The following is a 12582-nucleotide window of genomic DNA, read 5'->3' as shown; positions in this document are numbered from 1 at the left end:
AGGGGGAAATTTTTATCTACATACTTGTTTTGCAGAGGCCAGCAGAGCCAGGCATACAGGAATGCTTGGTACTTTAATGAATGGAACTTTTGTCTAAGGAACTTTCTCCTGCTCCCAGGACTTGGAGACGTGGGTTCTAAGCCGAGCGAGAGAAGCTCGTGGGAACTTCACAGGCTCCTCAGTCCTTCCCATTCGCACATCTCCTGCGCTAGGAGCCTCGAACCCTGAACCCTCCCCAAGGGGATCTCCACCTCTTCTGAACTCCTACACCCGCCCAAGACCCTTCTGTCTGGCCCCACCCCTCAGGCCCTGACCATTCTGGCATATAGGGTTTTTGCTAAGCACAAATCTGACCATGTCCTCTTGGAGAGACTCTCCAACAGTTCCCCAGTACTTTCAAAATATCTCATGAGCTTTTTTTTTTTTTTTTTTGGTACCAGGGATCGAACTCTGGTCCTTGCACTTGCGCAGCAGGCAGTGAAACCACTGAGCTAAATCCCCAGCCCTCTCATGAGCTTCTAAGGCTGACATTGGAAGGCTGTTGTTCCACATCCCTCCTAGTCAGATAGGTTCTGGGCCCCCAGGTTCCAGCCAGTCCTTGTGGACCCAGATCACTGGGAAGCAAGGTAGGCCTGACACTGGCTGAGGTGAGGTGGAAGACTGAGGCACATTCTTTTTTGGGGGGGGGGGGTTACCTGGGATTGAACTCGGGTCCTTGTGTTTGTGAAGCAGGGGCCGAAACCACTGAGCTAAATCCCCAGCATTCGTGCCTTGGATAACTCTGGGTCATAAATTCCAAGTCTGAGACTTCCCTAGCTATTTCAGCTGGACACAATAATGTGTATCTATAATCATAGCTACTCAGGAGACTGCTGCAGGAGGATCACAAGTTGGAGGGCAGCTTGGGCTACATAGCAAAACCCTGCCTCAAAAAGGACTAGGGATATATCTTAGTGGTAGAGTCCTTGCCTAACATATGAGGGCTTGAGTACTCCCTAATGCAAATAATAAATAAATAAAACTAGCCAGCCTTGCCCTGGATTTCCTCCTCTGCACTGATAAAGCCTTTATGGGAGTTTCTGTGAGGCATGAGTGATGTACAGGACTGTGTTGTCTCTCATGTGTAGAGTGGGGTTTCTGGGCATGTTTTTGGGTATTTAGAACTTTTCCTTATAAGCTGACCTTAGAAAACACAGAAGGCCACACTGAAGTGATAACTGAGCTGAGACCTAGAGGAGGGGAGGGAAGAAACCATAGAGATCTGGAGGGAAATCCCTCTGGTGGTGGGAACAAGTGCAAAGGCCTCAAGGTGAGCACGCCTGGCACTTGGATATCCCCATGGCTGGCTTTCTCCTTTCATCCTGGGATGTGCTGAAACACACGTTCCCAAGAGGCCTTCCTTGACTCTTCCATCCAAGCCTCAACCACTGTTACCTCACCATATTTTTCCTTATGGATTTATTACCAAGAAATACTTGAGCATTGTCTGCCTCTATCAGAAACAACAGCTTGACAAAGACTCAGCTTTCTACCTGTTCGTTCACTGATGCACCCCAGTGTGTAGAGGGGGCTGAAGTCTACGCTCTCAAGCATATGTGAATTTGTGAATGAACGAAGAGGGACTACTATTAAGCCCTTATGGATGAGGGAGCAGATGTGAAGACCTTGCCCAAGGCCACAGGGCACAGGGCACCTGCACAATGGGACCAGGGAATTCAGAACCTGTTGTGGATGCCCTAATGCTGGCACAGTCCTGCCTGTGCCCATCAGAGACTGTGACACCCTAAAGCCCTGTGTCCAGAGCATTGTAGAGACACCCTGGGCCATGTGTGTCTCAGGGACCATGTGCATGTAAAATCCTCTTCTCCCCTTCACCAGCTTCTAGCACGTGCGACCTGACAGCACCGAGGGCTGAGCCAGCACCAAGGTAGAGAGATCTGAGAGCCCAGTGGGCACTGAAGCCTGAGCCACCCAGAGCGCCAAAGCCGTAATGCCCAAGGGCCAGCAGATACACTTCCTTTCATGCCCTGGTGAGCCAACAGGCCTGGGCCACATTTGAAAAGGTCTCTCAGGTTCCTTGGGACACAGCAAGTCCTCACGTTGGCTAACTGCTGGTGTCCCCTCTCTGTCCATCTCACTCCCCAGGACCACATTCTACAGACACAAAAGCTTCAGCTGCACCTCTGCCTCCCATTAGGACAGTTTTTACCTCTCAAAGCCATGTGCAAAGCAAATGTGGCCCTTCCTTGATGGCCAACTTGCCCCATGTAAGGGACACCCTGTGGACACGGGGACACCTCTCTTCAGGACAGAACTCCCAGGACTGGAAGTTGTGATGCAGATTTTAATTCTTTGCAGACATTTCTGAGCCCTTTCAACAATGTACACTGCACAGGTTCAGTCTGACCCATGGTTCCAAATGCATTTTAACGATCTTATGAAATACCAGGGAAGGTCTTTTAAAAATAATTATCAGGGCCAGGGATTTAGCCCAGTGGTTCCACCACCTGCCTCGCAAGTGCAAGGTCCCAAGTTTGATCCCCGGTACAGAAACAAAAAAACCCAAAAATATTTATCAGTACTAGCACTTGGTGCTGGCCAGAGTGAAGAGGCTCATGTGGGAGCCAGTTCAAGTAAGAAAGGTCCAAGCCAGGCACTACTAGAGACACACATGTAGCCCCAGCTTGATGGGAGGCTGAAGCAGGAGGATTGCAAGCTCAAGCCCTGCCTGAGCATCTCAGCCAAAATGAAATATTAAAAAGGGGTAGGGCCAGGGATTTAGCTCAGTGGTTTCGCCGCCTGCTGCGCAAGCACAAGGACCCACGTTTGATCCCTGGTACCAAAAAAAAAGGGGGGGGGGTGGTATTCAGATGGGACACAGCTCGGTGTGAAGGCCATGGGTTCAATCCCTAGTAGCTATCCCCCTACAAAAAAGGTCCAGGGTATTTCATCTGTGAACACCCAATACGGCCTACAAACAGCACACTCCTTGTGTGCACATACAACCAGGGTATGGGTTACCTCATTGTTCCTGGCAACCATTCTAGAGATGAGGCAACTAAGGCCAAGATGTGTCTCACCTAAGGTTCATGAAGTGCTTACGAGGGAGGGCCTTAGCCCTCAAGCCAAGGCTAGAGGATCTATTACTTTGTAGATGTAGGATCTGAGGCACTGAGAGGTGGAGTAACTTGTCCATGGTCACACAGCCAGCCAGGAAGGCAGAGCTTGGATTTAAACCTGGGTAGTCTAGAAGAGTGATGGCGACCTTTTAGAGCTTTCAGTGTTAACAGCCTGCTGCGGCACACCATAGATTCACCACTAGTCTAGAATCTATACTCTTTGGTTTTTTTTGGTACTGGGGATTGAACTGGGGTCCTTGCGCTTCCGCAGCAGGTGACGAAACCACTGAGCTAAATCCCCGGCCCTAGAATCTACTCTTAATATAGCTATGCTATCCAATGCAAAAGCCAGGGCATGTTTAAATTTTTAAAATTCAGACCTGGACATGGTTGCATGCGCCTGTAGTCCCAGCACCCTGGAAAGCTGAAGCAGGAGGATCAGAGGTTTGAGCCCAGTGTGGGCAACTTAGCAAAACCCTGCCTCAAAATAAAAAATAGCTGGGGATGTAGCTCAGCGCAAAGGCCCCAAGTTCAATCCCCAGTACCACAAAAAATAATAAATTCAGGTCATGCCAGGTACAGTGGTACATACCTATAATCCCAGGTACTTGAGAGGCTGAAACATGAGGAACACAAGTTCAAGGCTAGCCTGGGCAACTTAGGGACTGTCTCAAAAAATAGAAATGACTGGAAATGTAACTCAGTAGGATACCCCTGCGTGCAGTCCCCATCACTGCAAAAACAATTTTCAGTTTGTCACTCACACTAGCCACACATCGACTACTAACAGCCCCACATGGCAGGCGGTCACCATACTGGACAGCACAGGGACAGACAGTGCCACTGCTGAGCACTGCCCCAGTCAGTGGGTTTAGTCAGGGACGACACAAAAACAGGGAGAGGTGGGCTGAAGTGTTGCTCAATGCTATAGCACTTGTCTAGCACGCACAAGGCCCTGGGTTCCATCCCCAGCACTGCAAAATGAGTAAATAAATGAAAAGAGCAAGAATCAACATTAAAATCCTAATTTCTAGCTGGGCGTGACAGCACACCTGCAGTCGCAGCTCCTCAGGAGGATCACTTGAGCCCTGTTTGACAGCAGCCTAACCAACACAGTGAGATCTTCCTCAAAAAATAAATACATAAATAAAAATGAAATAATAAAAATCTCAATTTCTGCCTTCTGTTACAAAAAACTGGAAGACCAAATGACTGCAGGCCCATTTCTCTCCTAGGCCAGAGTGGTCTGGAACTAAGCAGCAGCTGCTCTCCTGAGATTCAGTGATTGCCAGTCCACCAGAGCATAGCTGCTCACTTCACTTCCATTCCATGCAGCTGTCTGTCTTTAAAACCCCCTCCCTTCACTTTCCTTACACAAGGAATGGAGCCAGGAAGGGAGATGCACTTTTTGCAGATGACACAGCCTATGGGAAGACACAGCCGAGCAGAGACCCAGGTTTTCAGATTCCCAGGCCAGGATTAAGCAGCAGCCCTGATCCAACAAAGCACCCACTATGCTTGGCTGCCGGTCAGCTGCTGCAGGACCTCACCCCGATGCCCCACCTGGAGACTCTCCGGACACAGGAGCTGTGACATCTGGGATGCACTTTATTGGACCTGTGGCTGCCCCACCCTTGGTCTGGGAGCCCTGGGGCCCCGGGGGACCCAGGCACTGAGTTTGAGGAGGCCCAGCGGTCAGGGCTGTTTAGAGCGAGGCCACAAGCGGCTGGTGAGGGAGCTGAAGAAGAGGTTCTGCTTGTTGGACTTGGAGAGCTCGGCCAGGCGCTGCTGCTCCTCCTGGGGCCGGGGGACAGAAAGAGGAAGGTTAGCACAGAGAGGGCAGAGCTTCCTCCCAGACTCCCAGGTTGCCAGCCCTCGGCCCAGGGGCCATCGTTCCTTTAGCCCAGACTACCCTCCCTAAACTAACACCACCCCACCCCACACAAAGGGGATCAGACCCCTCACTCCCAGCGAAGACACTGGCAAGGGTCAATCTGACCCTTGGGCCCAAGGGTTGACCCAGGGCCCAGGCTCCAAGGTCTGGAGACACCAGACTCACACCCCAGGCTCTGAGTTTTTAGCCCTGAACCTCAGCAGTTTCTCAGGCCCCAAACGCTCATAATCCCCTTCTCCAGATCCCAGGGACCCCTCCTTTGAAGCCTGGGGACCTATGGCAGACTCTATAGCCCACCTAGACGATGGCGAGATGCCAAGCCCAAACCCCACAGCCTTCACCAGATCACATGGTCCTGCACTCCCGGGGCCCAGCCCTGAGCCCCATAATCCCAGTCTGGATGCTGAGGACCCCAGCCTTCCCCCAGGAACCGAACCTAGAATCCGGTCAGCCTTAGCCTACACCTCCAGCTTGTCTCAGACTCAATCTGTACTCTCTGCCCCACTTCCACTTGCTAGAGTCCCCAGGCATGGTGGCACATATCTGTAACACCAGCACTCAGGAGGCTGGGGCAGGAAACTACAAGCTTAAGGCTTGTAGTGAGCTACATAGTGAGCTACGTAGTGAGTCCCTATCTCAAAAAATGAAAAGAAAGAACAAAACAAAAATTGCAGGGCCAGGGATTTAGCTCAGTGGTGCCACACCTGCTTTGAAAGTGAAAGGTCCCAAGTTCAATCCCCAGTACAAAAAAAAAGCAAAACTGCAGGGGTCCCTTCAAGACCAGTAAACTCCTTCCTTAGACTCATGGCCCAAGATGCCTCTTTCAAGACTTGATCTAAACTCTCAGTCCACCTCCATGCTGTGCCCCCAGAACTGACCACCGAGAGTGCCCTCTCAGATCACCCCAGTGCTTATCATTCCGGCCTGTCTGAGAACAGGCTGCAGGACCAACCCACCCTGTTTACACCAGTACAATGAGACAGGCTGTGTCACAGTCCTGGGGAGCCCCACAAGTGACCCCCACAGTGGGGATCTGAGCCCCAACCTGCTCAAGCTGGCTCTGTCGCTGTTTGAAAGCCTCCAGCGGGTCATCCTCCAGGGCGTAGTGCTCCAACACAGTTCGGACGTCCTCCACTTGGTTCAGTGCAATGGCTGCGGGCACAACAGGGGGGTTAGCCAGGCTGCTGAGACTGGAGAGAGGTGCACCCACAGGGCAAAGGTCAGACCTGGGGTCAGCACTCCCTGGAATCCTTCTCAATGCTCTGAAAAGGCTCCCTTGAACCTTCCCCCGTAGCCCATAAATGTGCCTGAGGAGAACTGGATTTTCCAGAAGCTCCTCATGGACTCCTGTACCTCGACTGCTCAGTTCTACAACACAACCCAACTGGGCCAGGGATTTAGTTCAGTGGTTCTGCCACCTGCCTCACAAGCACAAGGTCCCGAGTTCAATCCCCGGTACCAAAACAAAACAAAACAAAAAAACCACACAACCCAGACTCAAGATTCTGTCATGGTCTTGAAGACTGGGCTCAGAGGCCAGGAGGTTAGGGGTCAGTCTCACTCTTCAGGAAGGCAGACAGGTCCAACAAGACCCGGTCATCGGAGTTGCCATCCCAGGGCCGCAGGGCAACACCATTGTAGGGCTGTAAGCGGAAGGCTTCTTTCTTGCAGTCCACAATGACCACACGGGCCGGGTCCCGATTCAGACACGAAATGTCCTGGAAGCAGTGATGGGTCTCGTCATCATCTGGACCCCCAAAGCCAAACACACTCACACAGCATCGGGCACACTTCGATCACCACAGCAGGTCAGTCTCAGCTTCTCAGGGAGCTGGGGTGCAGAGCCTCACACAATGTGGACTGAGTTATCCTGAGAAGGAAGTGCACATTGGCCTACGTGACTGTGAAACACTGCAGGTGTGAGAACCTCTCACCCAGAGAGGTGCAGACAGAGCCATGTCAAACAAGGGCGGACACCCCCCAACACACCACCCTCTGGTCACAGCCCAGGTACTGCTGACACCCCGACAACACAGACACCCAGGCCCATCAAGACCCATACAGAAACCAAAAGACACCTGGACATGTAGGTACTTGTAGCTAGACCCAGAGCCCTGAATGAGAAAAGATCTCAAGCCAAACCACCCCTAAACATAGGCTTGCAGCAGCTGTGGCAATTACAGTCTCTGAAACATGCAGTTACAGACTCAGTCACAGTGCTGAGCTACATCCCAGCTTTTTACATTTTGAAAACAGGTTCTTGCTAAGTTGTTATGGGCCCAGGTGGGCCTCAAACTCAGCCTCTCATAGTGCTGGAATTACAGATGTGCACCACCCCACCGGGCCCTAGATGACTTTTTTTTAGAGACAGGGTCTCACTTATGTAGTTCAGGCTGGCCTGGAACTTGTGGTAGTTCTCTGGCTTCAGGCTCCTGAATGCTGTGATTACAGGTGTGCGCCATCATGTCTAACTCAACTGTCTTCTTTAGGGAGAACCTACTTTCCAAAACTGCCCCTCTCTAGATTCTAGGGAAAGAAGAGCCTAAAGCCCCGCCCCCAACCTGGAAGCTGGCTCATGTCCTATGGAGACGACTCAGTCTGGACAGAACCACAGTAGGATTGAAGATGGGATTCAAACTGGATGCCCTTTCTCTCAGCCAGTGCTAGCACCCCTACATCGACCCTTGAGGCCCACCGTAACCCAGACATGGCACCTTAACATGGTGCCCATCCATGTATCTCGTGGCATCCCGGAACAGGCGGTAGGAGATGAAGCCGTGAGGGTCTACACTATCGATGAGTGGAAATGCAGTCTAGGAGGAACCAAGAAGAGGTCAAGCTGGACCTGGCCCCACAGTTCTGTACATCTGTCACACCAGCAAGGTCTGCTCTGCCCCAGAGCCTCACCATGCCAGTCTCCGAAGTAAAGATGACGATTTCATATAAAGGGGCAAGCTGCTGGAACAAGGTCTCGATGCCTGGGCGCTTCTTAAATCTCCAGCCAGTGGCCAGCTGGGGAGACAGGGAGGACAGTGAAACACTGAAGCCAAGAGGCTCCCAGAGGACCCAGGCCCTGCCTGAGGGATTCCCAGAACCAGGGTTCTCTTTGCTCTTTGGGGATTCAGGAGTACAGGAGCTGTTAAGAGTCTAAACAAGAGCTGACACTTTTTTTTGCAGTACTAGGAACTGAACTCAGGCCCTTCATACTGAGCTACAGCCCCACCCCTTTTTCTATTTTGAGGGTCTAAATTCCCCAGACTGCACTTAAACTTGTGTTTCTCCTGCTTTGGCCTCCCAGAGAGTTGGTATTAAAGGCGTATGCCACCACATCTGGTTAAGAGCTGATTCCTTTTTGGCACACTTCCTGTGGCCGAGGCACACCCATGACAATCCTACAGAGTGGGTATTGAGGAAAATGAGGCAGTAGGAGGGAATGACTCCTCCGCAAGATCACACACCAGAGCTGGGGCCAGTCCCACAGCATCACCTGGCTGCCTAGGTCCATCCCCAACCCGCTGCTTTCCCCGAGACACACCGACCACTCAGGGTGCAAGAGGACACCAGTGAGCTCCAGGACAAGCGTGTAGGGGGGCTGGTAGTACGGCTCCTGCAGAGGGTCTGGGAGAAGGCAAGGGCTTGTGGGCTCAATGATCATCTGCAGGAGAGGAAGAGAACAGGTATGTTCAGCAGAGAGGCCAGGGGTTCAGTCTAGAGGGAGGGGGACTGGGTCAGGCTCCTACTCACCTGTCTATAATCTTTGAAATATTTGTATGTTCGGCGCAATTGCTGTACCAGAATTGGATCTAGAACACCAGGCACAAAGAGATTGCAAGATAAGCTCCTGCTCACCGTTCCAGAGGTTTATGATCTACCAGATACAAACAGGTCCACATACCCACCTGGTCTGAACTTATTTCTAGATCCAAAGGAAGAAGGCAAAGCCATAGCACCAGGTAGGAACAAAAATATATATTCACTTGCCTAGTTTTAACCCGAATACTTGTAGCCACACACCATGCCAGGTATAAAACAGAACATTTATACATCAGCCTAAAGTAGCACGTGCCACCACTTGGCTAAGCATGCTTTTTTTTTTTTTTTTTGGTACCGGGGATCAAACTCAGGACCTTGCACTTGCAAGGCAGGGAGGGCGCCACTGAGCTAAATCCCTGGGCCTCTTCCTGACCAATTTAAATAAGTATATTGACTTAACACTACTAGGATTCTACCTCGGTTCAGGTAAAAACAGCATACTTACCCCACCTGCCCAGTGTAAAACAATCAGTGTATTAACAAGCCTGTTTGCAAACTTCCCCAGCACAAACAGGTGGCTTTATTTGTTTGGGTTTTTTTTGGTACCGGGGATTGAACTCAGGCCTTTGCGCTTTCGAGGCAGGCTCTGGAACCACTGAGCTAAATCCCCAACCCAAGGTGGCTTTCTTGACACACCAGTTTTACTTTTCTCCTGGGAAGGGCCAGGTGTAATGGAATTGACAACTACTCTCTACTATCCAATTTGTCAGAGGCTCCCCACCAAAAGCTGGTTAACCAGAGGGGGAGGGAGGAAGGAGGCATTGTTTTGGAAATGAGCAGCCGGATGGTGGATGGTGCAGAGGCTTAAGAGTAGAAGAAAAAAAAGAGACTGTCAAAAAGAGGAGGGGGTAAGGGGCTGCAGATGCGCAGATCTAAGGCACAGGAAGCCCAGTGTCTGGGGATAGGCTGCTCTGTCTCCCCAGGCCCTCCCACGCAGGCTCCCCTCCCCCATCTGTCCCAGACCATCTGCTCCTGGGATGAGGGGCCAGCGAAGGGGTGTGGGGCTTTTAATCCCCCTCCCCCACCAGCCATCCAGCTGCTGGCTCCCCACACACCCCATGGAAGGAGGGACAGGGAGGGAACCAGATAGGGAGGGCAACATGCCTACAAGGGGCACAGTCAGGAGGGCCAGGGGAATCTGTGGTGTTTACTCACCACTGTCGAATTCATCCGGAATCTAAGAGGTTGAGAGAAAAATGGAAAGTTTGATATAGGAGGAGCAGGATCCCATAGCACCCAGAAAAGGAACCCACAAAAGGAATTCCAAGCTTCTGAGAGAAGGCAGAGGTCCCTGGAAGGCTCAGTCCAGACCAGAAATGAGCCTAGCAGGCTGAAGGGAGTCCACCCTCACACCCACAGGATGGGCTCCTTGCAAGGTCTTTGGGTCTCTTTCCCTCACCTTGGCACCGGTTTCATCCACAGGGTTGTTTCCTGCAAGAGACAAGAAGGAGTGAGCGAAATTGGAGCCCAGTCTCCTGGGTCTTCAGGACAGAGGCAATGCCTGGGTCTGAAGGAAGAGGGCTGGAAGGCATAGCCTCCTGGATTCAAGGGAACGGGCATCTAGGAGCCTGGATTCCTGAGTCTTTGGAAGAGAAAAAGAGCTGAGGCTGGGTCTTTGAGAAATGAAGGGACGAAGGGAAAGGTTGGACTTCTGGGTGCTGAGGGAAGACATAACTTACGAGGCTGGTCCAGGCCTATCCTACCCCATCTTCCCCTCTACCAAACTGTTCCCTGTAGCCTGGTATAGGAACCAACTAAAGTGGGTAGAACCTTAAGCAGAAGTATGGAATGGAAAAGAAAGGAGATTTCTGTGGTTTGCAAGATAGATGTCCAAATATCACCTACTGAGGGAGGCAGAAAGAGGGGAAGTTTCCACAGTGGAATTCAGGAGGCCTAGAGAACATAATTAAGGGGCAGGGGTTATGTCCCTCACCAAAAATATAGACGATGCTCACGGTTCCACCGGCCCCCAGCAAACCAGCAAGCCAGAGTGCAACTTTTTTAGCGTAGCTGGGACCTTCTGAGCCTGACTGCTGCTGTGACCCCTGGGCCTTAGCACCCCCACGGCTTCCGATCTCTGCAGCCTGTGATGGAGAAAGGAGCGATCAGCCAAGACAGACCAGAGAAAAGGTCACAATACTCTGGTCTCTACTCTGGTCCAAGTAGAATCAAGAGCAAGAGCCACGAAGTGCCCAGCACCACAGGAGGGTGAGTCAAGAGGATCACTGGCCAGCCTGGGCTACATAGTGAGTTCAAGACCAGCTTGAACTAAAAATAGCCAGGGTTAGGGTTAGACTAAAAAAAAAGAGCCAGGAAGTCATCACTGAAACCTAGTGTTGTCACTGAAGGGGTAGTTGAGAGGTCAGTTCCTTCGGAGGGTCAAAACTTCTGGGGAGACAACCCCAAGGGTTTAGGAACTAAGAAGTCGGGTTGTCCTAGAGGCAACAGAACTGGAGTTCTGGAGCCCAGAAAAGCAAGACCATGTCAAATAAGGGACTAGGAGCCCTAAAACTGGGATGCAGGTAGCAGGAAGGCAGAGAATACACAGGGGACAGAAAGTGGAGTTAATTCCCAGATTCTTGGAGTTCAAGGGAACAGCCTATACAGGGGAAGGGAAGGGCGTGGGGGCAGGGAGAAGCAATCACTAGTCTGGAGCCCGGGTAAATAGGGCACGGAAGTGATGGACTTGGAGGTCAGAATGGCTGGGTCTCTGTCAACATGGAGGCAGGTCTAATATAAATCCGGATATCTACCTCACCACCACCAGCAACGCGGAGAAAATATCCCCAAGGCCAAACTAGGACCCTAGCGTCCCGCGCCCCTCTCCTAGAATCACTTGGTGGCCCCTGACAATGAGGAACAAGTGACCTAGCCCAGCACCCACGTGGGGAGGCAGGTGTCAAGAGGCTGCATTTGGGCCGTTAGCATCCAGGGTGGGAAACAAGTTATTCACCCGGGAGCCAGGGGAGCTCCCCAAAGCGCGGGCGGCGTTCCATTCAGCACCCTGAGTACAGCACCCCAGAACTGACGGGCGGGATGTATGTCTGGAACTTCAAGGATAGGTCTGTGTTCCCGGGGCGCCAACCCGGTTCGGCTCACCTGTTCTGAGGCCCGGGGGGGCGGTGTCGCCAGCCTCGTGCACAACCCCCGCGCGCGGAGCAAGAGCCCGCTCCGCAAGCGTGAGAACAGCGCCGCAGAAGCCGCCATCTTTGCGCTGACGCCATGCGGCCCCGCCCACTCAGTCCCCCTTTGCCCATCCCGACTGGGGCTTCGGCCAATGGGAATGAGGAGGAGGGGAAGGTGGACGGGAAGCCGAGAGGGACAAACGGCTTCGGGTGGACTGCCACAAGTGTCTTCCAATTGCTTTACCCGTAAGTTAATAGGTATAGTCACCTGGCACCGTGACCCCTTGCGACCCCTTGAGCCGTAGAGAACGCCCATCGTTCTGCTACGAGATGTGGAGGGGCAGGGATCACACCCATTGCTCGGGGATAAGGCTGAGGCCATAATGAAGGAACCCAATGGCTGCCTGATTTGTCCAGTCAGGTAGCTCGGCTCTCCTACTGAGGGGGTCTGCCTTGTCTGCTAATTGACAGAAGTGGAAACAGGCTCAGAAAACGGGCGGAAAAGTCCCCCTCGCTAGTTTTTTTGCTCAGTGGAGCTGGAAGGCGAAATCTGCCCTCTCGCGCATCCTCGGAGCTCTTCTTGCTCCTCCTACCCTGAGTTTCTATAAGGAGACGGGGGCGGAGCCAGAGA

General features: G+C 52.2%; 1 protein-coding gene across 1 annotated transcript; it reads right to left on the bottom strand.

The window, feature by feature from the left end:
• Positions 1–4707: 4707 nt before the first annotated feature.
• Positions 4708–12077, bottom strand: Timm50 (translocase of inner mitochondrial membrane 50). The gene is made up of 11 exons (XM_004859112.4): positions 11926–12077; positions 10760–10910; positions 10226–10257; positions 9982–10003; positions 8758–8816; positions 8549–8668; positions 7921–8025; positions 7728–7826; positions 6575–6731; positions 6059–6165; positions 4708–4916 (listed from the first exon to the last, which is right to left on the bottom strand). Exons 1-11 carry the CDS (start codon positions 12031–12033, stop codon positions 4815–4817), a joined length of 1062 nt encoding a protein of 353 aa, XP_004859169.1. The 5' UTR covers positions 12034–12077; the 3' UTR covers positions 4708–4814.
• Between the last annotated feature and the right edge of the window lie 505 nt (positions 12078–12582).

This window comes from Heterocephalus glaber, unplaced genomic scaffold, assembly GCF_053883595.1.
Source record: "Heterocephalus glaber isolate CG9 unplaced genomic scaffold, H.glaber_assembly_v1.0 deba00001670, whole genome shotgun sequence".
In the NCBI taxonomy this organism is placed as follows: Eukaryota; Metazoa; Chordata; class Mammalia; order Rodentia; family Bathyergidae; genus Heterocephalus; species Heterocephalus glaber.
The sequence above is the reverse complement of the archived record's forward strand: the minus strand, read 5'-3'. Positions and strand labels throughout refer to the sequence as shown.